General features: G+C 27.3%; 1 protein-coding gene across 3 annotated transcripts in view; it reads left to right on the plus strand.

Moving 5' to 3' along the window:
- Window positions 1-25,120, plus strand: part of LOC112681894 (papilin) — a 42,561-nt gene that overhangs the window by 15,211 nt on the left and 2,230 nt on the right. Inside the window, exons 3-38 of one of the 3 annotated variants that reach the window (XM_025552231.1) lie at window positions 7,342-7,544; window positions 8,359-8,419; window positions 8,745-8,827; window positions 8,891-9,041; window positions 9,198-9,321; window positions 9,477-9,557; window positions 9,632-9,804; window positions 10,169-10,304; window positions 11,343-11,536; window positions 12,940-13,086; window positions 13,400-13,579; window positions 13,648-13,818; window positions 13,899-14,081; window positions 14,179-14,320; window positions 14,406-14,521; window positions 14,666-15,470; window positions 15,551-15,700; window positions 15,786-16,029; window positions 16,114-16,289; window positions 17,141-17,314; window positions 17,506-17,658; window positions 17,735-17,959; window positions 18,027-18,203; window positions 18,297-18,473; window positions 19,090-19,266; window positions 19,378-19,557; window positions 20,335-20,505; window positions 20,611-20,823; window positions 20,905-21,075; window positions 21,138-21,400; window positions 21,485-21,620; window positions 21,696-21,992; window positions 22,180-22,371; window positions 22,471-22,598; window positions 22,715-22,865; window positions 23,533-24,015. In XM_025552231.1, the coding sequence (XP_025408016.1) occupies window positions 7,342-7,544; window positions 8,359-8,419; window positions 8,745-8,827; window positions 8,891-9,041; window positions 9,198-9,321; window positions 9,477-9,557; window positions 9,632-9,804; window positions 10,169-10,304; window positions 11,343-11,536; window positions 12,940-13,086; window positions 13,400-13,579; window positions 13,648-13,818; window positions 13,899-14,081; window positions 14,179-14,320; window positions 14,406-14,521; window positions 14,666-15,470; window positions 15,551-15,700; window positions 15,786-16,029; window positions 16,114-16,289; window positions 17,141-17,314; window positions 17,506-17,658; window positions 17,735-17,959; window positions 18,027-18,203; window positions 18,297-18,473; window positions 19,090-19,266; window positions 19,378-19,557; window positions 20,335-20,505; window positions 20,611-20,823; window positions 20,905-21,075; window positions 21,138-21,400; window positions 21,485-21,620; window positions 21,696-21,992; window positions 22,180-22,371; window positions 22,471-22,598; window positions 22,715-22,865; window positions 23,533-24,015 (6,988 nt within the window). The remainder of the gene's footprint in view (window positions 1-7,341; window positions 7,545-8,358; window positions 8,420-8,744; window positions 8,828-8,890; window positions 9,042-9,197; window positions 9,322-9,476; window positions 9,558-9,631; window positions 9,805-10,168; window positions 10,305-11,342; window positions 11,537-12,939; window positions 13,087-13,399; window positions 13,580-13,647; window positions 13,819-13,898; window positions 14,082-14,178; window positions 14,321-14,405; window positions 14,522-14,665; window positions 15,471-15,550; window positions 15,701-15,785; window positions 16,030-16,113; window positions 16,290-17,140; window positions 17,315-17,505; window positions 17,659-17,734; window positions 17,960-18,026; window positions 18,204-18,296; window positions 18,474-19,089; window positions 19,267-19,377; window positions 19,558-20,334; window positions 20,506-20,610; window positions 20,824-20,904; window positions 21,076-21,137; window positions 21,401-21,484; window positions 21,621-21,695; window positions 21,993-22,179; window positions 22,372-22,470; window positions 22,599-22,714; window positions 22,866-23,532; window positions 24,016-25,120) is intronic. The other 2 variants (XM_025552234.1, XM_025552232.1) reach the window with 2 other exon arrangements.

Consider the following 25,120-nt stretch of genomic DNA (forward strand, 5'->3'; position numbering starts at 1 on the left):
TTATAATGTTACACTTGTCCGGTCTCGACCCCCATTCATCAAAACCATACACATGCTAGCCATGTGCGAGTGTATACTATTGTACGACTATTGTGTGCAATTCGAACATCAAAAGGCTTCGCCGCTAATCGGCTGTCTGGCGCGTTTATTAAAATGTGCAACATACAGCGACATACGGTTGTGTGCACTCTATGATCCGTCATTATGTACATTTATATACTCCTATATACCTTTCATAAACATATATTTATACATACATTCTTTTCAAAGTGACTCATTCACTGGATTTTCATTAACTGACCAAACGGTGATGAAAATGTACGGAAGGACTTGTCGACAGATATATGATGTATGACCTGGAATGACTGATGGTCTAGAAATTTCATATACATCAATTTGAACATAAGACCCTTATAGTTTTTCGTATTGGGTTTTGGACAAATAGTATAATATGTATCTGCAGTGCAGAAACGGGTGATATAAATTATGTATAATAACGATGCATCTTGTTTTTATGTATTACATTCGAACGACAAGATTTAAATAAACATTACTATAATATAGAAACATTATGTTATCATCGGTTATTTATTCTATACTTTTAATATTTATTAACCTTTATTAAAGTTTAATACTTATGAAAGCAATGAAATGTAATCAAATATTATCCATATAAACATAAATCTGCTAATAAATAATAACGTTTTAACTTAAGTACTTACCTAATATTACATCAACGTATAAAAACTATGAGTGATTTTATTACTCAAAGTTACACTGTTTTAAGCAGAGTAAAGAATTGAAGTCATCGACCCCCATAATTATTTAGATATTATAATTTACTACTTCACTTGATTCTTTAAGTATTTAATAGTACTTGTTAGAGATGTTTATTTTCATTATTAGTCTTGATTAACAGTTGTTGGATTATTTATAATGTATTATTTTGATGTATTTCATTATTATAGTTTATCTGTACTAAATTATAAGTAATATATTTTATGAGTATTATTTTAAAATTCCCGCATAAGCATACTTTAATTATAATGTCATTAAATAGCTTTACTATGATTATTTTGATTTTAAATTCTTTATATAATATTATAATAAGTTTTAAGTTTTTCTTCTTTTTTACGTAAATACGTACATTTATTTTTCAATTTAATTTTTGCAATCAGCTGAAAGTTTAAAACCGAATAATGTATGTATCATTGTATAATATATATATAGACATTATATAGTTCGTTACTTTAATATTTTGAAATACGGCGGTGTAATAAAATTGTATACCGCGCTCACTAAACTTAAGCTGTACATTTGTCATTGAATACAATATAATTCTGATTTAATATGTCTATATAATTTAAAAAAAAAAAAAAATGAAAATAATCTATTAAAAAATGTCTTAATATCATGTTATCCTTATTCCTTACCACCAAGTGATTAAAATAGGTGCAACTAGTTTAAACACACAAAATGATAATTCTATTTTTTTAACGATAAAGAAGGTAATTCATAATATAATCATAAATCATGTGTATGGCATTTTAGTTTACACATATGTATCCACCTTTTTGTCCCGCAAAACGGAAACATAATGGTCACCTAAAGCTATTTATCAACACGTCTTAATGAGGATTTAAAGTCGAGTTTTTTTATGCGACACAATGGACACAAAAATATGACAAATACCTCATCGCTTTGTTACGAATTAAACTATAATTATTCATAAGCCCGTAAAAGATTGGATAGGAAATCTTCTGGGCATTGGGCATCTCCATATTTATACTGTGTTAGTGGTAACAATAATGACGGTGTCGTTTAGCTTTATCATGTGCATGGTTAGTTTCAACTTAATACTATGTTTACAGCACGAGTTATAAATCAAATAATAATACACATTTTGAAATGTGTTTCGAAATAATTTGTAATCCAACAATAATGGTTGGTATGCAGATGTATACATTGGAACTTATCTCTACATGTATTAAAATATTTAAACATTATAAAACGACGATTAATAGCATAAATTTATGATATTTTCGTGAGTATATTTATAAATACTTAATCAATAATTATATCAAGTAATACGAAATATTCGAAAGTTTATTAATTTCTTATTTCCCTTGAATTATACCTTAAAAAATGTACAAACGAAATTAACTTGATGAGCTGCGGCAATATAGTATACCTATTATTTTTTATTACCTACTAGGTATATTCGGTACTTTTATTGTAATCAACGAAATTACAATGACAAGATTTTTAAATATAATTTAACATTTCCTACAACATTGTGTGTAATCATAACTAGTAGAGTAGATAAAAAATATACATTTTTATGACTTTTTTTTTTTTTGTTAGAAATACGTGCCCGTTGTTCCAATCGGTCGGACGTTGTTAAATACTTACAACAAGTAGGATTTTAAAATTCCACTGTTAAACAATAATAAACTTCTACTGTAACATTATTATTATACACACATAATTGTATATATATTTTATGTGTATAATGTGTATGCTTATTGCAGTTATTTATGTTAAGTGTAGTTATGTGTGACGGTGGTGCAAAGACGGTAGTTTGAAAAAGAACCCAGACTAACAATAGATAGACGCTTTGAATTCTTTAGTCAACTGCCGTCCGTGATTATCATATATTTTAGTAGTCGCATCAAATCAATGAAATATTTTAGTTATGAATGAAGAATTCTAGTGTCTTATTCCTGTTGTGAATGTATAACTTTTTGCAATCATCATTCATAGATGTACTAATTTCAAAAAAACCAAATCCATCTACCTATGAATATATTATATACTTAAACATAACGTATTAGTTAACTCATTTAAATTAATCCCTTTTCCTGATAAATGTATTTAGATAGCTTTTCATTTATTTTTCCAACTAAATACATTATTAATTATTATTATAAATTACAGTCGTACAAAACTATTAAATTATAAATACATTTATATTAATAAGTATTAGTAAGACATAACCAACTTTTATAAAGTGTGTATTTATACATATCTACTTATATGACCAATATTAATTATATTTGATAGATTGCTAGTAGAAAATCATGAATAAATCCTAGTACCACTATCAGGATTACCACTACTACTGGTACCAACTACTAATTTCCGTGTATACTTGGCTTATATTATATATTTTTATATCTATATTGATCATATTCATTAATTATAACAGAGTTTGAGATTTTTAGATAATATTATTTACTTAATTATTTGAAGTATTAAAGTTATTTTTAATCATTTTTACTTTCTTTTTCTATTTGATTGAAATTTTAACTTAATTAATAATAAATTAATTATTATTTAATAAATAGATTTTAATAAATATTAAATTTAATTCCTTAAAAAAAAAAAAAATGAGAGGTCTATCTTTAACTTATAAACTACAAATATACAAAAAAGTTTTCAATAGTATGCAAGAAAAATTGTAAAATATGACATTAAATTAATGTCTGATTTATATTTAAATAGAAAAACAGTTGAGTTTTAAATTTATATTGAAATGTAGCCTTGAATTTTTTCTGATTTGGAGGTCTTTATGTATGTTTTAATTTCGTTTAAACCGGAGTGCATTTACAACTATCTGTAATACTTTATTCTGAAAAGTATAGATTTATTTTTTAAGCGAGTACTAGCAAAACAGTTTCTTTAAATTGAACAAGTACAAGTTAATATTAGAAATATTAACTGCTTGAACATAAGAGTTGAACATTTTTTTTATATGATTGATTTTTAAATAATTATAAGAATTAAAAACTTAGTTTCAGTGAATTAGTAGCTCAAAACACGTTTTACTTAGGTAATATATATTTATCATTGACAATGAGGATAGTACGAAGTACTTATTATTATAGTAATGCCGAATTATAATTATTATAACATTTACTTCAAAGCACATTTATCATTGTATTTATAAAATTCCTCAATTTATATAAGTGCCTACTAGTAATGAGAGGTTTATATATTTTAATTAATCATTTTGTCTAATTATAGCCACTTTTAAAATATAATCCAAATTTTGTAAATTAATGATAAGGATAGTAATATACTACAAATATACATAGAATATAATAATTAGTAAACGTATTTTGGTCATTAAATTTATATTATGGTATTTTGAAATACTAGTAATATTATTATATATATATAAGATAATAGCTCATTTTAACATCAATCTATTTTTCAAACTTAACTATTATGTAGGTATATGTAATAATTAATATTACAAGTTATAGGATCTTATATTTTATTTGATGAATACATTATACTAAAAATAATTGTGTGTAACTTTCACTAAAATGTACAACGAATATTATTAAAAATATAATACATATTTTAAGTATATTTAATTTCATTAATATAAAAATATAATAAAATCAATCATACAAAATTGCCTTTATACGTAGAATTAATGATTTTTAATAGGTTGTTGTACTGACGATTCGTGTAATTGAATTTTGAGCTTCTTTTCAAGTTTAACGCACTCTTAAAGAAAAAATTACAATACTCTCCGATGAGGGCTGTCCTTGGTTAGAAAATATGAAATATGAATAAGGTGTTTGTAGAAATGATAATAGTAAAATATAATATTCTTTTTACAATGATATTTGACGCCACGGTGCGTAGAAAATTCGACTATTTATCTGTTCATGGTCAATATTATGATTGAAAATTGTTGCTGTGTTCAGATCATTTGTATTATTATGATTGAATGTTATCCCTCTGTTACCATAAAATAACCTCATATTAGATATGATTACATTTTTCTAAAATAAACAATTTTGAAATTGAACATACCTATAGGATATGAATACCTACCCAAAATACAGGCTTCTTCTTAAATATTTTAAAGCAAAATCATTTTTGACATTAAAAATGTTTTAAATAATTTTTTTTAACGATATAACATTTAATAACCATAAATTTTCATTGAATCTGTATATAAGTCATACTACAACCATGTGAAACACAATTACATTGTTTTAAAATATTTGATGAATTTATTGTTATTTAAACGATTATCCTGTATTCTTAGCTCAATATATGTAATAAATAATATGGACCTAAATTATTAAACCACATTAAAAATAACTTAATTTTTTATGTTCCAATTTATTATATTCCAAATAGTAAACACAGTTTTAAAGATCAGTCTTAAAATACAAAAAAAAAAAAAAAATGAACCACAAAATACTAAGATAATTAGTTTTCAAATGAATTGTCTAGATAGTCTAAGTTTATTAAACTCAAGAGAGTATTATGTTTAAACGATTCAAAAAATCAGCCTTTTTAATTATTTTCTAGTCCAATAATGTTCCGATTAATATTACAATAATAAACCTTATTATTTACTTAGAAACTTAACCTTCCATAAAATATTTAAAAGAAAAAAAATATTCTATAATAAATTATTGTTATAGAACTTGTTCAATGTAATTATTCTATTAAATAGGAGATATCAAATATATCAAACATATTAAATATCTTGTATTTCTCGGTAGATATTTTGGTAGTGTTAAACAAAATATTTACGTAATTTAAGACAAACCGTCTATTATGGAGATGAATTATATATTATGTGAATTATATATTCACAGGAATAGGTCGTTTTTTTTTTTTTTTTTGTAGATGAGTATCTCATAAGTAGGTTTAATATATATAAATTATATACAACACATAGGTACAGGTACTCACATGGTGTTTGTGCATGTGTTTGTGCGTGCGTGCGTATGTGTGTGTCTGTGTGTCTGTGTGTGTGTATGAAAAGAAGAGTTTAAAACTCATGATTATCATAGCTTAAGAGTAAAATGTCCGTTGTATAAAAATTCATGTATATTTTACTCCATTATTTTTTTTTTTAGTAATCGATACACAACAATCAACATTGCACAGTTATTTTTTTCATTTTACGCTATATTTTTTTTTCACGACCAATGATTAGAAAATCGTGAGAAGAACCTAGGCCGTGACAGGGTGTTGTGGCGTTATTTTTAACACTCCATTAATCACCTCTAACGAACTCTCGATCTCATGTGTTAGTTACTACGTATCTAGTCTCGGTCACTATAGCCAGTATACAATTTTTACCAAGTCTTTATTTTTATTAGATATTATTAACTCGTTTGTTATGATATAATTAAATACAATATTATATGGATAAAATAGAAGTTTATATTTTAATGAACCACATATAAGATATCGTTATGCATAAAAGGTGAACACCATAAATATAGGATAATAAAGGTGTCTATAATATCATAACATTTATGTAAGTAAGTATATAATATCATTGGTGGATTAGAAAATACAAATAATACAACAATTAAACTAATAAAATTGTTTCTTTAATAAAAGTGACGTGTCTTTGATATTAAGTACAATTTGTTTCACGTAATTCTATATAACGATTATATAAATTGTTTTCATAACTATTTTGTGGAATTCATGCTTCCGAATTAAATGGCCTATTAGTTATATGATTTCATACCAATTCTTATATACAATTTAAATATTTTCAAACTTATAACTCTGAAACATGGTTAACTACGAGTACTTTATATTCCACCATTCAATATATTAATTAATTTCAGATTCATACCTAAAGTATACAAAATATATCTTTAATAGTTTTGATATTTACTTTTTATTCTGCTATTAAATTAATTAAATTATCATAATTAATTTTGATTTTACGACTTTACTATCTTAGATAACTCTTCTTTATATTTATAGTAAGATTACTATTACACTAAGTGAATTTGCTTAAATTTCATTTGATTTATGCTGGTGTTTAAATTTGGGGATATAGAATGTAATTATTATGTAATAATCATAATTATTAATTTTTAAAGGATTTTTCAATTTTATTATTTTTTATTTTAACTTTGATTTATAATTTATTTTACTCACCTATTACATTTGTTAAGAAGGATATTTAATATTTCAATAATAAATTATGCAGCTTTAAGATACAAAAATAAAAGTGTAATTATATAAATTTAAAAACATTTTAAATATAATATCAAAAAGAAAGTGGCAAAAAAAGAAATTAGTCAAAATACAAATCAACAAACTGTTCAATATTATGTTAACCATGTTTAAATATATTTATTATTAAAAATTTTGTTATATAGCTATAAGAACCAATATCTAAATTTTTTTATGCTATATAGAATTTTAAAAAAAATAATTGGTACGGCTAGTCTGTTTAAAAATATAATAGTTTATTGCATAAATAAAATACAATATATATTTCAACTGGAAAATAAAATATTTATACCTAATTAAATCATATGGTTTATATTTTAGCATCACCTACGTCATGGTCGACATAAAAGACAACAATGGAACACTACATTTAGTAGCTCTGGATTCGTACCAGAATACCATGTATACTTGGAAAACAGTAGCCCGGAAAGTGGCGAATGGAGTCCGTGGTCAGATGACAGCCAATGTTCACGTAGTTGCGGCGGGGGAGTTGCATTTCAAACCAGAAGATGTTTAACATCCAGGTATTTTAAGAGATTCCTAGCATACATTTATTATATTAATTAAATTAATTTCACTGTCGCTTAATAAACAATGACCAATGATGTATGTAAAATCATGTACAGCAGACATTTCTTGTATGTGGAATAATTTAATGTTTTGGATAATTTTATATTACATGAGATAAGTTTAATTAATTTCTAGTAGAGCTGTATATTATTTTTTTGGAATTACATGCAAACTTAAATTCTAAATTGAACAAATTAAAATCAATCACTTACTGGAATTTTAATTTTTATTAGTAGCCGTGCGATTAAAAAGGAAACGTCAAGTTTGAACTAAATATCCCTTTCACTTATAAATTAACCACTGATTATTATAGGTTGATGTAATTATTATTAATTACATCAACCTATCTTTATGACATAATTGTTAAATAAAATTCGTTTGCAATTGATTATTTAATGTTTTAGTCTGATTTTTTTTGTTTAAAACAATGAACTGTTTCATCAATCGAAAACATATTGGATAAGTACTTTCATTTTTCCTAAGTCTATGATTATTTGCTACGCCTTTATTATTATTAATCTGAAAAAAGAGTTTCAAGGTAAACTTGTATTATTAACAAATTTACCTAAACAATCTATACAAAAAGGTCATTAGTGAAAAATATTAGTGGTATTGTTATTTTATTTGGCAAATATCAACAAATGGGATCCATTACACTACGTTTCTTTTTTTGCATAATACGACATTATACTATCACTAATGTACTTGAATAATGAATGTTTAATTAATTAATATACATAATATTTATTATTTTGTTTTTGTTCCTAGACAAGATGGTTCTGAAGATTGCACAGGGTCATCGAAAAGATATTATTCCTGTAACATTCATGTATGTATCATTACTGTTCAAAAATGATATTTAGAAATTTATAACTAAAGTATAATTACATTTTTTTGACAATAATTGGTGTTAAATTAATCAAATATAAGAAAATGTTTTTTAAATCATCCATATTTGTGATAAGAATAATGAGAATGATATGGACCAGATTAATTATAATAGCTAAAAGCACGAGGAACTCAACTTATACTACATAAAAAATTATTGAATGAATCAAAAGAATTTAATAATCCTTGTTATTAACGAACATAATTATTATTATAACAGAAAAAAAGTTATAATTAGAATAATTAATATATTGTTTATTTTATAGGAATGTCCCAAAAATAGTCTCGATTTTCGACTTGAACAATGTTCAGCATTTAACCGATTACCATTTGAAGGTTCGAAATACGAGTAAGTTTCAACAAAAACGTTACATTTCAAATGTTTGTGTTCAAAAATTAATTCAATATCTAGATGGATTCCCTATACCAAAGCTCCGAACAAATGTGAACTAAATTGCATGCCAAAAGGTGAACGATTTTACTACAGGCATAGAAATAAAGTAATTGATGGTACAAAATGTGACGAAGAAAAACTTGATGTTTGTGTCGATGGAAAATGTTTGGTAATTTTATTAAATAAGGTTTAAAGTATTAATAAAAATAAAGGAAACGATAACAAAATATTTTGTTGATTTATTTGCTTATTTTACCAGTTTTAATTTATTTCATAGTCAAATGTAATAAGTAGTAATTTTTTATTTTTCAAACATAAATTCTAGCCCGTTGGATGTGATAACCTATTAGGATCACCAGAAAGAGAAGATCGTTGTCGTATTTGTGGAGGTGATGGTTCCAACTGTAATACTGTCCAAGGTATTTTGGACATGAATGATCTACAATACGGTATGTAGTTATTACAATTTTTTTATAATTATTTTTGATATCAAAGTATCATAAAAATGGAGAGTGCTTAATTTAAGAAATATTGCATTTAAACATTTCTTCTTAAATAATAAGAAAATAAAGCTGTATTATTTTCAAATTGATTGTATTTTCAGGGTACACGGATATATTGTTAATTCCAGCAGGTGCTACAAATATTAAAGTAAGAGAAATCCAACCATCCAATAATTATTTAGGTAATTTTCAGTCTTAGCATTGTTGGTTTAGTTTTTATAATCCATATAATGATATTAAAATTATTTTAACAAAGCAATTAGAAATATTACTGGGCACTACTATCTAAATGGTAATTGGAAGATAGATTATCCTAGAAGTTTGCAAATATGTAATACCATATTTCATTATGAAAGGAAAAAACGAGCTCTTTATACACCCGAAACAGTTACAGCTTTAGGACCAATCTCAGAAGCAATTTATATTGTGGTAAGTTGTAATTTTATTTTTCAAATATAAATATGTTATATACTCGTACACAATTTTTTATTTTTTTTGTAATGTAATAAAAAACAAATTATGAATGAGGTTTTTCATTTGATGTCGTGTTATAATTTTTATTTTTTATTGAATACTTATTTTATGATGTAGTTTCACTTATGAACTAGTTAATTCATCTAATTTTTTATCAGAATAGAATCATTAATTAACTTTTGAAGATCTTAATAAATTTATAATTTAAAAATATAAAAAGATAATTATTTAAATAAATAATTTTCATTTTAATTAAAAATGTCATTTACTTACTGTTGAGGATCTTTTTTAATAATCATCGTTTTATGTATATAACTAGTTATTGTATCAAGAAGTTAACCCAGGAATCGAATATGAGTACAGTATTCCTACTAGTGCCGTAAAACAAACATTATCTAAAGGATACAATTGGATGTATAATGAATTCACTGAATGTAACACAACCTGTGGTGGAGGTAAGTCAGCATATTTTAAATTTTAAATAATTCATTATAGAAACCTTTAATACAACTAGATGCAGATTTATATTTTTATTTCGTTTCAATTCTACAATTTATATTTCTTATATATAATTATACTTTAAGAATAGTTATACGTATCAAATAATCTTTTAATAGATATTTTTTCACTTTTATTATACTTGATCATTCTTAGCTTTGTTTTAATTTTAAATAAGATAAAAGAGCAATAAGTATTTAGTTTTAAAATTAATAGAAACAACATTCAGTTTTATACTTTAATAAATATACTAGTAAATTTATATTTTTCAAAAAAAAAAAATGTCTATTCTATGATTTCACACTTCTGATAATAAGTACTTATTATTTATACAACAAACAAACATTACGTTTTAAATCAGAAACTAGAAAAAATAAAAATAAAAAAATATGAAAATACGAAAATATATATTCTATAATAAAATGAATATTTATTAAGAATAAAAAAATTAAATTTTTATATGTGATAACATTTAAAATAAAAACATAACTATATAATTTCCTTGCTTAGATTTTTATACATTTATTATATTTTATTTTACCACTCAAATATTTATAAATATTTTGCCAATTCCGAAAGACATTTTTCGATCCAATCTAAAACAAAAATATATATTTATAAATTTATATTTGTATATTATAATGCATGTATATAATTGTGTATCGAGAATTCTATCAAACTAATTTTTAATTGAATTTGAATAATTATCCAAAATTCAAATTAATTTTCATTGATTATGATATCATCTCCCTATATAATATATATTAATTTGTATTTAAATCATTATAGAGTATAAACAATTATTAGACTATGCAGAATAAAGTGCTATATTAGTTATTTTTAATACTAAAAAACGTATTTAAAAACTTTTAAATTCTTTACCTAATGTGTTTATATCTTTGAAATATACATAAACAGCATAAGTGAATTGTTAATTATTTTATTTTTAATTACTTTATTAATTTATATAATTTTAAAATGAATAATATATTCAGGTACAAAAACTCGAAACGTTTGGTGTGCTCAAAAGAACGACTCAATGCCAGTACCTGCAGAACTTTGTGACCCGGGTTTGGAACCCATAAAGACACAATCTTGTTCGATGGAACCATGTCCACCTAAATGGGTTCCAGCTAATTGGACAGAATGCACACATAAATGTGGAACCAATGGAACTCAAACAAGAGAGGTAAACTATTAATTAAGATATAATTATTATAACTTAAATTTGAAATGAGTTAAACAGGTATTTATTTAGATAGTCTAGAAGCTAGATCACTTTTAACTACATAATATTGTAATGTACAATTTATTTATTTTTTAAATTTTACATTAACACATACATATAATAAAATGATAAAAAAGAAAACAAAAATTAAAAATTAGTAAATGATTAATACTCGAAATGCAAATAAATAATTAACATAATTTCTTAGATCTTAAAATGTTCATAATAGATAAAAAATTTGAATTTAGTATTTACAGGAAAACTACACAAAATGATAGTGTAATATCACATCATTCTATTTATTATTATTCTCGAAAAATATCATTTTTTAATTCAATATTCTGTAGACTTGAACGTATTTTATTAAATTAATATATTAATAAATACGACCTCAATTTTATCTAATATATAGTAATAATTTCAATTTAAATATTATGAAAAAATTATAAAAACACATTAAAGAAAAAAATATAACACAATTCACCAAATATTGTTCTTTACTGTTGCAGTATGAAATATTAAAGAAGTATACTCATATCTAACAATAGAATTCCTTATAATTCAAAATAATAATACTGATAATGTAAAAATTGTTTTTAAAATTATTAATAATTTAATCAAATATATAAATAATAGAATTAAAAACTTCACAAAAAATTATCTTTCTTTTGAAATTTCTGGATTATTTAAACTTAAATATGATTGTATTATATTTTATTAAGGTAAGACAAATAAAAAATTTAAAAATAAGATATAAAGAATACTTTTCTGTAATAAAATTGAAAAAGACTGCCTCTAAGAAAATAATGTTTAGAAAATAACTATAACACACATTTTGATATCAATAAAGACTTAGAAATGTTAAATAACCAAAATACCATTTTCATTAATTCAGGTTTAGAAGAGTTATACGTACACCACCAAATAAAGAAAAATCATTTTAATAATATTTTAAATGTATAAACCGATTTAAAAAAATATTTTATATTAATACATTTTAGATAATAATAAATAATATAAACCAAAGTATTTATATTTCTTAACTTATATATGTCTAATTTGAACTCATTTTAAATAATCTCTCCTATCAAAATAACTTATCCCTATGGAAAACGAACAATTTTTCTCAATGTATTTTTTCTTTATTTTTTTTATATTCAATCTCGATTTTATTGATTTTGAATATACTTGACGATGAATTTTTAATTCGAAACCGGTCATACTTTTCAAATATAATAATACTCCAGGCTAAGATTTTATTAATTTATTTTTATACATAAACTATTTATTTGTTTATATATAATTTTAAACGATTTTCAACACACTGAATCAAAAACATGTCACTGTATTTTGTATAATTTTAGGTTAAATGTGTTCGACGTATCAATGGTGTTGATGTTCCTGTTGATAATAATTATTGTGATCAATACGATGGAGTTAAGCCGAGCACTGTAAAACCATGCAATGTAGGATTAGAGTGCCCACTGTGGTATACTGACCCTTGGAAGCCAGTAAGTTAAAAAACAATTTTTACTATTACGAATAACATTTTTAGTATACAATGTAAAAGTTACACCCAATGATAAGTCATTCATATTTACAAATTTTATTTAAGTATAAAACTACGTTAAATATAAAAATTATATTTCACATTAAAAGCGATTGTATTTATTTATTTATTTTTTTTTTTTTGAAAAGTTGTACCCAAAATTCAAGTAAATAAGATCCTAAAATATGTTTATGATCACATAAAATAAAATTATTTTTAAATTACACGTAAATAAACATTAATAATATTAAATAACACTTTTTTTATGCATACAGTGTGATAAATTGTGCGGGGCTGGTAAGCAAACCAGAAAAGTAAGTTGTTACCGAAAAGTGGGTAAAAAAATTATCGTTTTAAATGATGATGAATGCGAGGCTCAAAAACCAGAAACGACGAAATCTTGTGAACTGCGCCCATGCGAAGGTGTAGATTATATAACATCTGCTTGGTCAGGAGTAAGAAACATTTTGTTTTTTTATTAATTTATTAGTTTTATCTTCACGTAATTATCTTTTTATTTTAGTGCGGTGATTGTAATTTGGATTTTGAAACTAGACAAGTAGTTTGTGCAAATGCTAAAGGGAAATTATATGATAAAAAATTTTGTAATTATTTGAAAGAACCAGAATCACAACGAAATTGTACTCCTTCAGACGCATGCGAGTTTCAGTGGTACGCTAGTCAATGGAGCGAGGTATACTAAAGAAACCATTAAAATAATATTATTCTGTTTAATAAGTTATGCTTTTAAACACAATTTTAAAATACTTTCAGTGCTCATCGAAATGCAGTACTGGAGTGCAAATAAGAAAAGTATTTTGTGGTTCATTGGTAGGCGAAACAATAAAAAAAGTTGATAGCGTAAAATGTGACCCAAGTAAAAAATATGAAGATACCAAAAATTGTACCGGAAAAGAAACGTGCAAAGGAGAATGGTTTGCAAGTCCTTGGACAGCAGTACGTAACAGATCATTGTCATTTCTACATTTCGTTAAATTTATTTCACTAAATATTAATTTTTTTCTATCTTTAATCCAATTGAATGCATAACTAGTGTTCAAAACCATGCGGTTCGGGAGAAAAGAGTAGGAAAGTATTTTGCATGCTTGGAAACAAAACTGTAGATACTAGTCAATGTAAACCTGAAACACTATTATACACAAGCGATGAATGTAACAAACAGCCTTGTGGAGAAGGTAAAAATAAACTATTTCTCTTGTATGAGAATTTAACATTTTCATATTATCCATAAGACAGGAGTACTAATTTATTTTTATCTAGATCAAATTATGCCTGTGGAGACAAAGAAGTCAATAGTAGAAGAAGATACGCTAGAAGAAGAATGTGAAGATGAAATTATAACTGTTACTCCCTTTGCAATTGAACCAGATACCGAAGTAATTTTGCTTCTATTATTATATATAGCATTAAAAAATAATAAATAAATAAATTAATTAATTTCAAACAAAGCAGGCACATATTTTGTACTTTGTATCCAATTTTATAATTTACTTATTAATAATTAAAATATTTTGTAATAGGTCACAACGATACCTTATGCACAATCAACATATAATAGTATGTCTACTTCGAATGAAGATATTACAACAGAATTCAAAGAGTCAATAACTACTTCTGATTCGATAGATAAAACCGTTGTTACGAGCACTATTCCTTCTATTAAACGAAAAAAGAGACAAGCTGAAATAGCAGATGTCAAATTAAAATTTGTCAATTCTAAAGGTGCAATAGAAAATAATGATTCATTGATTACAACTGATATGGATATATCGACAACTGATGTCTCGACCACCGATATATCGACTACCGATGTGTCAACAACTGAATTGTCGACAACCGATGGGCCAACAACTGATATGATGTCAACGTCAGATTCAACTTCTGTTGATATGTCTTCTACAGTTAAATTAAGTTCTATTGCATCAGAATCGCCATCAATAACATTAACAGAATCGACAGATTCATCTCAAACTGAAACAATAACGAGTACTGAAAATGTATCTACTTCAGAAATAGTTTCATCATCGACTACTGAAAATACTACTGAAATTAGTGAACTAACTACCTACTCAGAATCAACAACTATACCAATATCAACCAGTGAAATAACTGACACTAGTGAAACAGAAGTAACTACAAATTCGATTTCAACTACAGAGTTATTATCGAGCACTGAACCATCGTCGTCATCTACATCATTTGCACCATCCAGCACTGAAATAATGTCATCAACGGAGTTACCAATGAGCACTACCAGTTTTACTAGTGAAATGCCTTCTGTTATACCGACATCGACAGATTTTACTATAACTACAACCAAAAAAGGTATAAAAGTATTTATTTTTATAAATTATAATACATTGTTAAATGTTCTAGTATTCTTTATAATTTAATTTATTTTACAGGTGTTACTAAAAATGAAAACCCATTGATCGCTAGTGCAACAAAGAAGAAACGTGTTTGTAAAAGAAAAAAAAAACTAGGAGGTTGTGAGACATCTGAATTTGGTTGCTGTTATGATAAAAAGACTCCAGCTAAAGGACCATTCAGTGCAGGTAAGGCTAAAAAAAATGAACATATTTTAAATTATTTATTTAAAATGAAAATAGAAAGTTTTAACTAGTTTTAACTATTTTCCAGGTTGTCCAGATATACACACTTGCAAAGACACAGAATATAACTGCTGTACGGATGGTGTATCTCCTGCGACTGGACCCAGAAATGAAGGATGTCCTCCTTCAACGTGTAACTCTACTTTATATGGTTGTTGTCCTGATGGTTACAGCATTTCACAAGGAAATGATTTAGAAGGATGTCCCGTTGAGTTAACTAATATAACTATTACTACTACTCCGGTACCTGACGTTGGATGTAAAAATGCTCAGTAATACTATTTTGTTCACTTAACCGTAGTAAAAAATATTTATAACATATTTATATATAATGTTGATTTTTTAAAAAATGATAGATTTGGTTGTTGTCCAAATGGAATAACGCCTGCCACGGGGCCAAGTTTCCAAGGATGTTACGAATGTGTTGAAGGATCAGGAGAATGTGACTCATGTTTAGAAACTAAATATGGTTGTTGCGCAGATAATATCACTGCAGCTAGTGGACCCGATTTTGCCGGTTGCCAAGATAATCGTACGTTGTTTATAATTATTGCAAAAAATGTAAACTATAATTATTCTTTTTGTTCTGTTTTTTTTTATTTAATTAGTATCAAAATAAAACAAGGTCCTATAAAACTAGTATTATTCAAAAATGAATATTTGATTTTATACTCAAAGGTTCATCTGCTAAAAAAAAATATTTATGTATATTTAAGTTTATAGTTTTTTTTTTTTTTTTTTTAATACTTCAACCACAGTGGACTAAATCGCAATATATATTATTTTATCATTTTGTTTATCAGTAATTTACTAATTATTATAATTTTTTAACAATAAATAACTAATAATATAATTTAAATTACCATTTTATAAATTAAAAATGTTACAAATAAAAATCCTATAAACATAATTTTATAAAAAAAATTCATATAAATAAAATAACTTATTTTGTACAGATTAGTTGTACAAAGTGTTGGTATAATTTTTAAGTGCTACAATTGTATCATGCATATTTTATTGAATTATAAGCTACTTAATAGTAGTAACATATTTAATTGATTTTAATATTAATAGATAATAAATCATTTTTGTTGATAAAGTAAAAATTAAATTAAATTATTGTTATAGAAATCTTAAACCAAAATTGGTGAAATAAATGATTTACTCTTGGATATTACTAAAAATTTTCTACTACCGACATGTTATATCTATTTTGTTAAGTTGAGTTTTCTTTTAGGTTCATTTAAAATGATTTATTTTAAATTACTTTTATACAAATACACAAATACTTATATATTTAATAAACATTATTTATACTGCCAATGTATTCTATATTTGTTATAAAATTATTAAATATTCCAATTATAAACATTTATATTTCAGTGACAACTGATGATTTTATAATTGTATCAACTACTTCAGAAGAACCAAGTGATTCATGTCAATTATCAGAATTCGGATGTTGTCCTGATGGAGTTACAGGGGCAGCGGGTTATAATCTTGAAGGATGTTTAGGAATTGATTTTGATAACTGCACATATGGTGAAAACAATACTGGTAAACTTATTATTAAAATTAGAATAAAATACTATTAAAAGTTAATAATGTTAATTTGTATATTTTATTTAAAACTTAATAAAAATTTAAATTTTAAAATAAAAATAGAACCTTTTAACTTCCGTGTAGTAATATTTATAATTTCTTGTTTTATCTTTGATGAACAACCAGTAATTGTAAATTATTTTAAGATTGTGTGCCTTCATGTGCAAATGAACAATTTGGATGTTGTGACGACAATATTACTGCTGCACATGGTCCAAACAAAGAAGGTTGTTGTTTGTACACCCAATATGGTTGCTGTCCCGATAATATATTACCAGCTAATGGATCCAATTTACAAGGTAAATTTTCAGACACTAATTATATTTATTTGTTGGATGCATATATTATGAATAGATAATTTCTATTAAAATGTAGGCTGTGGATGTATTTATACACCCTATGGATGCTGTCCGGATAACATTACTACTGCAAGAGGACCAAATAACTTAGGTTGTGGTTGCCAATATACTGAACATAAATGTTGTCCAGATGATTTTACTCCAGCTTCAGGGCCTCAGTACCAAGGTTGTCCGTGTTATACATACCAATTTGGTTGTTGTCCTGATGGTATTACTAAAGCCATTGGTCCTCACGCACAAGGTACAGTGGTCAAAAGTAATATTCCAATTTATTATGCGTTTTATAATATTTTGTTAATTTGTTTAAGGATGTGGCTGTGAAAATTCTCAGTATGGATGTTGTCCAGATAAAAATACACCAGCTCCAGATGAATCTAAAAATTGTAGTTGTGAAGCATCTAAGTATGGATGTTGTTTAGATGGTATTAGTGAAGCGACAGGAGAAAATTTCGATGGATGTAAATCTAAACCCGTTTTGCCAGGAGGTATCTATCATACAAATTGCATATCTACATATCATTATGTTTTTTGTTTCACAACATATATACATATAATACAATTTGTCTTAAACTTTTTAGCAAGGTGTAAACAATCGAAAGACCGTGGTAGTTGTTCCAATTTCACTGTTAAATGGTTCTTTGACACCGAGTATGGTGGCTGTTCAAGATTTTGGTATGGAGGGTGTAATGGCAATAATAATCGTTTCACAACGCAAGAAGAATGCAAAGATACATGTGTTGAACCATCTGGGCGAGGTAAATAAGCAAACATATGGATATGAGTACTATTTATTTTAGGGATGTAAGATCTATTCATGTGTATAAATATAAATGTACATGGAACAATTTTTACAAGTAAAGTAAATTATTTACAAAGAACAAACTTATTTTTTTTAGGGTTCTATAAATTTGTTTAGTTATTATTAAGTCCACTATTAAGATTTTATAATACTTATATGACACGAGTATTTATATTCGAAAAAAAAGAATCTATTTTTAAAGAATTCTACTTATTAAAGTTGTACCATACTTTATCCAACTAAACGATCACTGTTTTTTTATTAATTTATGCACTGATTTTTTGGATCTTCTCCGGTAGAACTTCTTTTAATGGAAAAATTTTGTTAAAAGTAATGAAGTTGATTTTAAATTAAATATTATTAAAATTATCATTTATAAATACTTAAAATTATGATAAGATTCTACAAAATAAATAATAATTACATATTAGTGGTGATAATAAATTTATACGAGTAACGAAAATCAATATTACCATTTTTACCAAACTTTTTTTTTACACACATTGAACAATTTTTTATGTAAAATTCACGTGTCTAATTTATTTCCTAAATCAATCACTGTATTTTCATAGACGCATGTTATTTACCAAAAAGTGCCGGTCCATGTGAAGGTTATTATCTCACTTGGTATTATGATCAAGATAGAAAGCAATGTGCACAATTCGTTTATAGTGGATGCCTCGGTAATAATAACAAATTCCAAACTCGTGAAGAATGTGAACACCTTTGTGTTATGCCTGATACTTTGGGTAATACAATTTGAACAATAAAAATTTGTTAATATTTATAATGTTAATAAATTATTAATGTTTTATTATGTTATTACAAATTAAATTATATTTTATCATATTTATAAATAGATCCTTGTGACCAACCTTTAACACCTGGACCTTGCAAAGGTAATTACTCACGTTGGTATTACGATAAATCTGCAAGAACATGTTCATTATTCAACTATGGTGGTTGTAAAGGAAACCAAAATAATTTCTTAACGAAGGAATCATGTAGCCATAAATGTGTAAATCCGCTTAAAACTCAAGGTGAGTGTGGTATATTTGAATCTTTTAAGTAGAAGCAACATATTTTAGTTATATTTGTAAAAATAAATTATAAATTTGTTATGAAATTGCATGAGACAAGTAGATAGATAATCTTAATCAATAACACTATCAACATATAAAATAATAAATTGAATATATAAATATTCAATATTTATTAAAACTTATGTAATGTATAACAAAGTTCAGTGAAAAAACAAATAAAACATTTCTTACTAGCTATTTATATTTAAATTTAATAAAATATATATAAACTTGCTTTCTAGAAGATTTAAAAGAAGATATTTTTTGAACTACAATTTTACCTATGAACTCGTATAAAACTAATTCGTATAATCATTCTAAAGTTTATTGGTATTGTAACCATGAAAATCAACAAGTATAGGTATTATACCTTATTGTTTATACATTTACGGATATTATGAAAGAAATGAAATTAAGTTTCAATCACAATCAGAATATACAATGAATTATTATCCAAGGGTTATGAACACAGACATAACACCCGACTAATATATTTATAAAATTAATCTAGACTTGGGATGTTAGACGTTATTAATTTAATAAAATTTAAATTAAGATGTTATTAATTTTACTTATCGATGCATTATAACATTAATCATAACAAAAAGTAAATAAATATTACATGTTAATATACATAATATGTTTAATTATAATGTAAGATTAATATTAAATCCTTGTTTGATTATCGTATTTTGCTACTAACACAAAACGCATGTGGGTTTGGTAAATATTTAGAAGAATGTTTGATGACTGTTGCTCGGGGTAGTTGTGATAAGAAGATCCCGAGGTGGTATTTTGATAACAACGAAAATGCATGTAAGCCTTTCTATTATACTGGTTGTGGTGCCAATTCTAATAATTATGAGACACAAGAGTCCTGTGAAGCGAAATGTCCACCCAGGAGAAGTAAGCATGTGACTGATAAAATGATTCAAAACATTTTATTTATGATTGTTTATACTTAAATTAGAAACAAAATAAATAAATTGACTATTTTTTTTTTTTTTTTAGAACTTGATACTTGTAAATTACCAGCTCTTGTCGGTGAATGCCATAATTACGTAAATAGATGGTACTTTAATTCATTGGAAGGTCGTTGTAGACAATTCTATTATGGCGGTTGCGCTGGAAATGAAAATAATTTCGTTTCGGAATATGCTTGTGAGAGTAAATGTATTGATTCTGGTCGTACTACAACATTATCACCACCACAGTTTTCAAAAGGTTATTAATTTATTAAAAAAATTCATAATTATAATAAAAACTATTTCATTAATTATTTTTGTTTTTCAACGCAATTTATAGATATATGCTATTTGGACGAAGACCGTGGTAGCTGTAGTAATATGACTACTAAATATTTCTATGACAGGGTAAACGGTGTATGTAGGCAATTCATGTATAGTGGTTGTGGAGGTAATGAAAACCGTTTCGGTTCTAAAAAAGAATGCGAACAACAGTGCTACGACACGCAAGGTAATTAGAGTATTCTATTTAATTTAAAAATTTAAATTTAAATGTAAACATTTTCTTTGTAGATCTATGTAAATTACCGAAACTTGAAGGGCCGTGCAATGGAAATTTTATACAATGGTATTATGATGCAAATAACGACAGATGCTTACAATTTCGATATGGAGGATGTCAAGGAAACCCGAATCGCTTTGACGACCGACTTTCTTGTGAAGCCCGTTGTGTACAAAATTCCGCAACTACAGTCGCTTCATCATTATCAATGGCTCCAGTGCGACCAAGTGATGTTTGCCTTATTCCTCTTGACCCTGGACCTTGTCTCCAAACAGTAAAATGAACTTGATTCAATACGTTTTATGTTATTTATAAAACATATTATGCTTAAATATTATTACTGTTGTTATTATTTTAGGTAAGTATGTGGTACTTTAAAACATCGACCAGACGATGCGAACCTTTTTCATATGGAGGTTGTGAAGGAAACGCTAATAAATTCCAAACGATTGAAGAATGTGAAAGAACATGCTATCCATATCTTGATCCTAACGGTAAGTATTATAATCATATATTTTTATGATGAAACTATTTAATAAAACATGAGTATAACCATTATCATTGGGCAGCAAATAAAATTGAAGAAGATACACGAATTTCTAAGCCTTCGGGTGAACCACAAATTTCTACGGACATTTGCGAAGCCGGGAAATTGCGATGCAAACAACTATCTGAAGAAGCAACGCGGTGTCCTTATGGACTTGAACATTGGGTCAATGCCGTCGGCTGTGAAGATTGCCGATGTTATAATCCTTGTTCACCAGGAACAGATCAGAAATCTATCTGTCCAGCTGATTACCAGTGTATCGTGGATGTAATTACAACGGATAATGGAGAATCGAAATATAAAGTTTCGTGTAGACCAGGTAAACCAATTAAAAAATCAACAATATACGTGCATATTATAAATATTATTATTTATTATTTATAATGTCACGTTGTAAACATTAAGATGATGTTTTTATGAACATATATCAATAAATAAATATATATATATATTTATAAATCGGTTTAAATCAATATAAGTAAAAAGTATTACTTCTTTATTTCAAGTGTTCAAACCGGGTAAATGTCCTCAACTAGCATCCTACCAGGTGGACTGTGCGGAACAATGCAGAACAGACGCAGACTGTGTGGGAGATGACAAGTGTTGCTACAATGGTTGTGGTACGTTTTGTTTACGGCCACAGTTGTCCACTCCTACAACTATGCCAACGACAACCACAACGGAATCACAAGAAAAAGGTAAGCTTAATTAACCGAAATTGTACATGAAACAACGAATATAACAATTGTTGTGATAATAGTACCATAATAACTATCTTATTTTCCGTATGTGGACAGAATCGCCACCTCAAGTAGTCGCAGCCGATCCGATCGTAGAGGCTGAAGAAGGAAATTACGCCAATCTCAAGTGCGTAGTCGTCGGTAGACCTACGCCAACGATCGTGTGGCAGAAGAACACGACACTGGTAATATTACGATAGAAAATAGAAAGTTTAAATTTATAAAAAAAAAAAAGTTCCAACAATAACTGACGATCCATGTATTTTATCGTTAACGCGTTTATGCGTATTTTTTGTTTCAGATCGATGGATCAGGTGGTCGTTACAAGCTGTACGGTGACGGTACGCTGCAGATCATAGGACTTTACAGATACGATTCGGGACTGTACATTTGCATAGCTAGCAACGGTATAGGAGAACCGATCAGGAAAGAGGTCTACTTGACAGTCAAAGGTACGTGACCGTTTTTCCCCTCCCAATTACTGTGACCGATAATTCATATTAACGGTAATTTTGAAAAGTGATTTGCATTTTATTAAATTCGTTTCACGTAATAATTTATAATCGTTATTACCGATTTCCAATAACTTTTGTTTTTTATATACTTTACCTATTTTTTAAAAAAAAAAACCAACAACTATTTAAATAGTGTAACTTATGGACAGTTGCCGCATTTTGTAATATTCAATTTAAATGAAAATTATGAAGCTAAGAGACGTTTACTAACAATGAAATAAAGCAAATGGAATAAGATTAGAGAACAGAAATAATTCCGTTGTAATATCACGATTTTTTTATTACGATATTGTTATTCGACGAACTAAATATTACTATAACGATTTGTAACCGATATTATTTTAAGGCTTCGCTTCGGTTCTTTCTGCAACTAACGCGCCAATAACTCGCACTTGTACGCATTAAACTTAATTAAAAATAATAATATTAATAATAATATCATCTTCGATGTTTGCATGTGTTTTACCCTGCTGTGGTTGGTGTTGTTGTTGTGGTTGTTGTTGTTGTTGTTATTGTTATCATCGTCGTTGTCGTTGTTCTTCGCCGTCCATCGCGTTTTTTCCACACCTCTTCTCCAACGGTTGTCGCACACGTTAACCCACAGACCCGGTCCCTCGACCCGCTAACGTCATCGGAGAGGAAAGCACCGCCGTGGCCGTCACGTTGAACAGCCCGGCCGTGTTGCAGTGCTACACGATCGGCTGGCCGCGGCCGATCGTCACGTGGTGGCGGGCCGACCGGATGTTGCCGATGATGTCCGACACGTTCGACCAGCGCAACGATCACTCGCTACTGATACGGCTGGTGACGGTCAACCTGCTCGGCCCGTACACGTGCCAGGCGTATAACGGCGAGGGTAGGGCGGCGTCGTGGACGGTGACGCTCCAGGCGTACGGCACGGCCGACGGCAACTACCCGGCCAGCCCGTACCTGTTGCCGCCGCCCAGACGACCGTACAACGGAGACGTGATCCGGCTAAGACCGATCGACGCCAGGATCACCAGGCCACCGCCCATCTATAGGATAGCCACTACCGCCACGCAAACGTACGAGGAGACCACGCAGACGCAGGCGAGAGTGTTCACCGGTAAGCCACACGCTCTCTCGCTCACCGCCGCCGTTAACTACTTTCAGAAGCATTTGACGTGCACACCTAGTGGTGTAGATACACTTTTTTTCTGATGGAGGGGGGTTTGGGTGTTTAAGAGTCAATTCATAATATTCTTAGTACACCTTTACGAGGTCCTATATAATAATATTACATTTAAAATGTAATTATTATTATGTCCCGTATTTAATGAAAAGTATTTTATTACTCAATTTGTAATATATACCTTATCATAGTAAATTGAAAATATCATTTTACTATAATATGTAAATATTAATAAATAATAATTAAATATGATAATAAAAAAAAATCCTGGGGTGATGGAAACCCCTTACCCCCCCACGTAACTACACCACTGTGCACACCCATACACACACACACACACACACACACACACACACACACACACACACACACACATACATATACAGAAACATACCCCTCGTGGATAAGACACGCGAAATAACTATGCGTTCCGTATGTCCTGTGCGCGGGACAGAGATTGTTTTCATATATGTCGCGAGTTGTACGGTAATTTTTAATTCTATTTCACGTAAGCTTTCATAGAAACCGAGATATGGGTTCAGTACGACAGGACTTAATCTCAGACAGAACTTGATATCAAATAAACACTCTCGGGAGACGTATACGTTTACCTATAGGTAAAACGGATGGACAAAAATTATTAAATTTTTTTCTATTATTTCACTACACTAATAATGCACATGATTATTTTCTACGGGGAATCTCATAATAACATTGGTTCTTCGTTGCATTCGGTTATTTTCTTTATTTTTTTTTTACTCGCATAATATATTTATTTTAAAAATACTAAAATTTTTTATAACCAAATTAATTTTCTTCGTGTGATCTTAGTCTAACAAGTAATAATTTTATTAAAAAATCGATACAATATACATTTTAATATCTTCGATTACACTTCTATGTAATGGTGTTTGTTTTTTCATTCGTGTATATTTTGTATGTCATGAATTAAAAATAATTTGAACAATAATGGTTTATTACTAACTATTCACTAAACATTTTTTAAATTTATCGACAGGGATAATAATTTCTTTGCTTT

The sequence above is a fragment of the Sipha flava genome, unplaced genomic scaffold (genome assembly GCF_003268045.1).
Source record: "Sipha flava isolate LNK unplaced genomic scaffold, YSA_version1 198_pilon_pilon, whole genome shotgun sequence".
Lineage (NCBI taxonomy): Eukaryota > Metazoa > Arthropoda > Insecta > Hemiptera > Aphididae > Sipha > Sipha flava.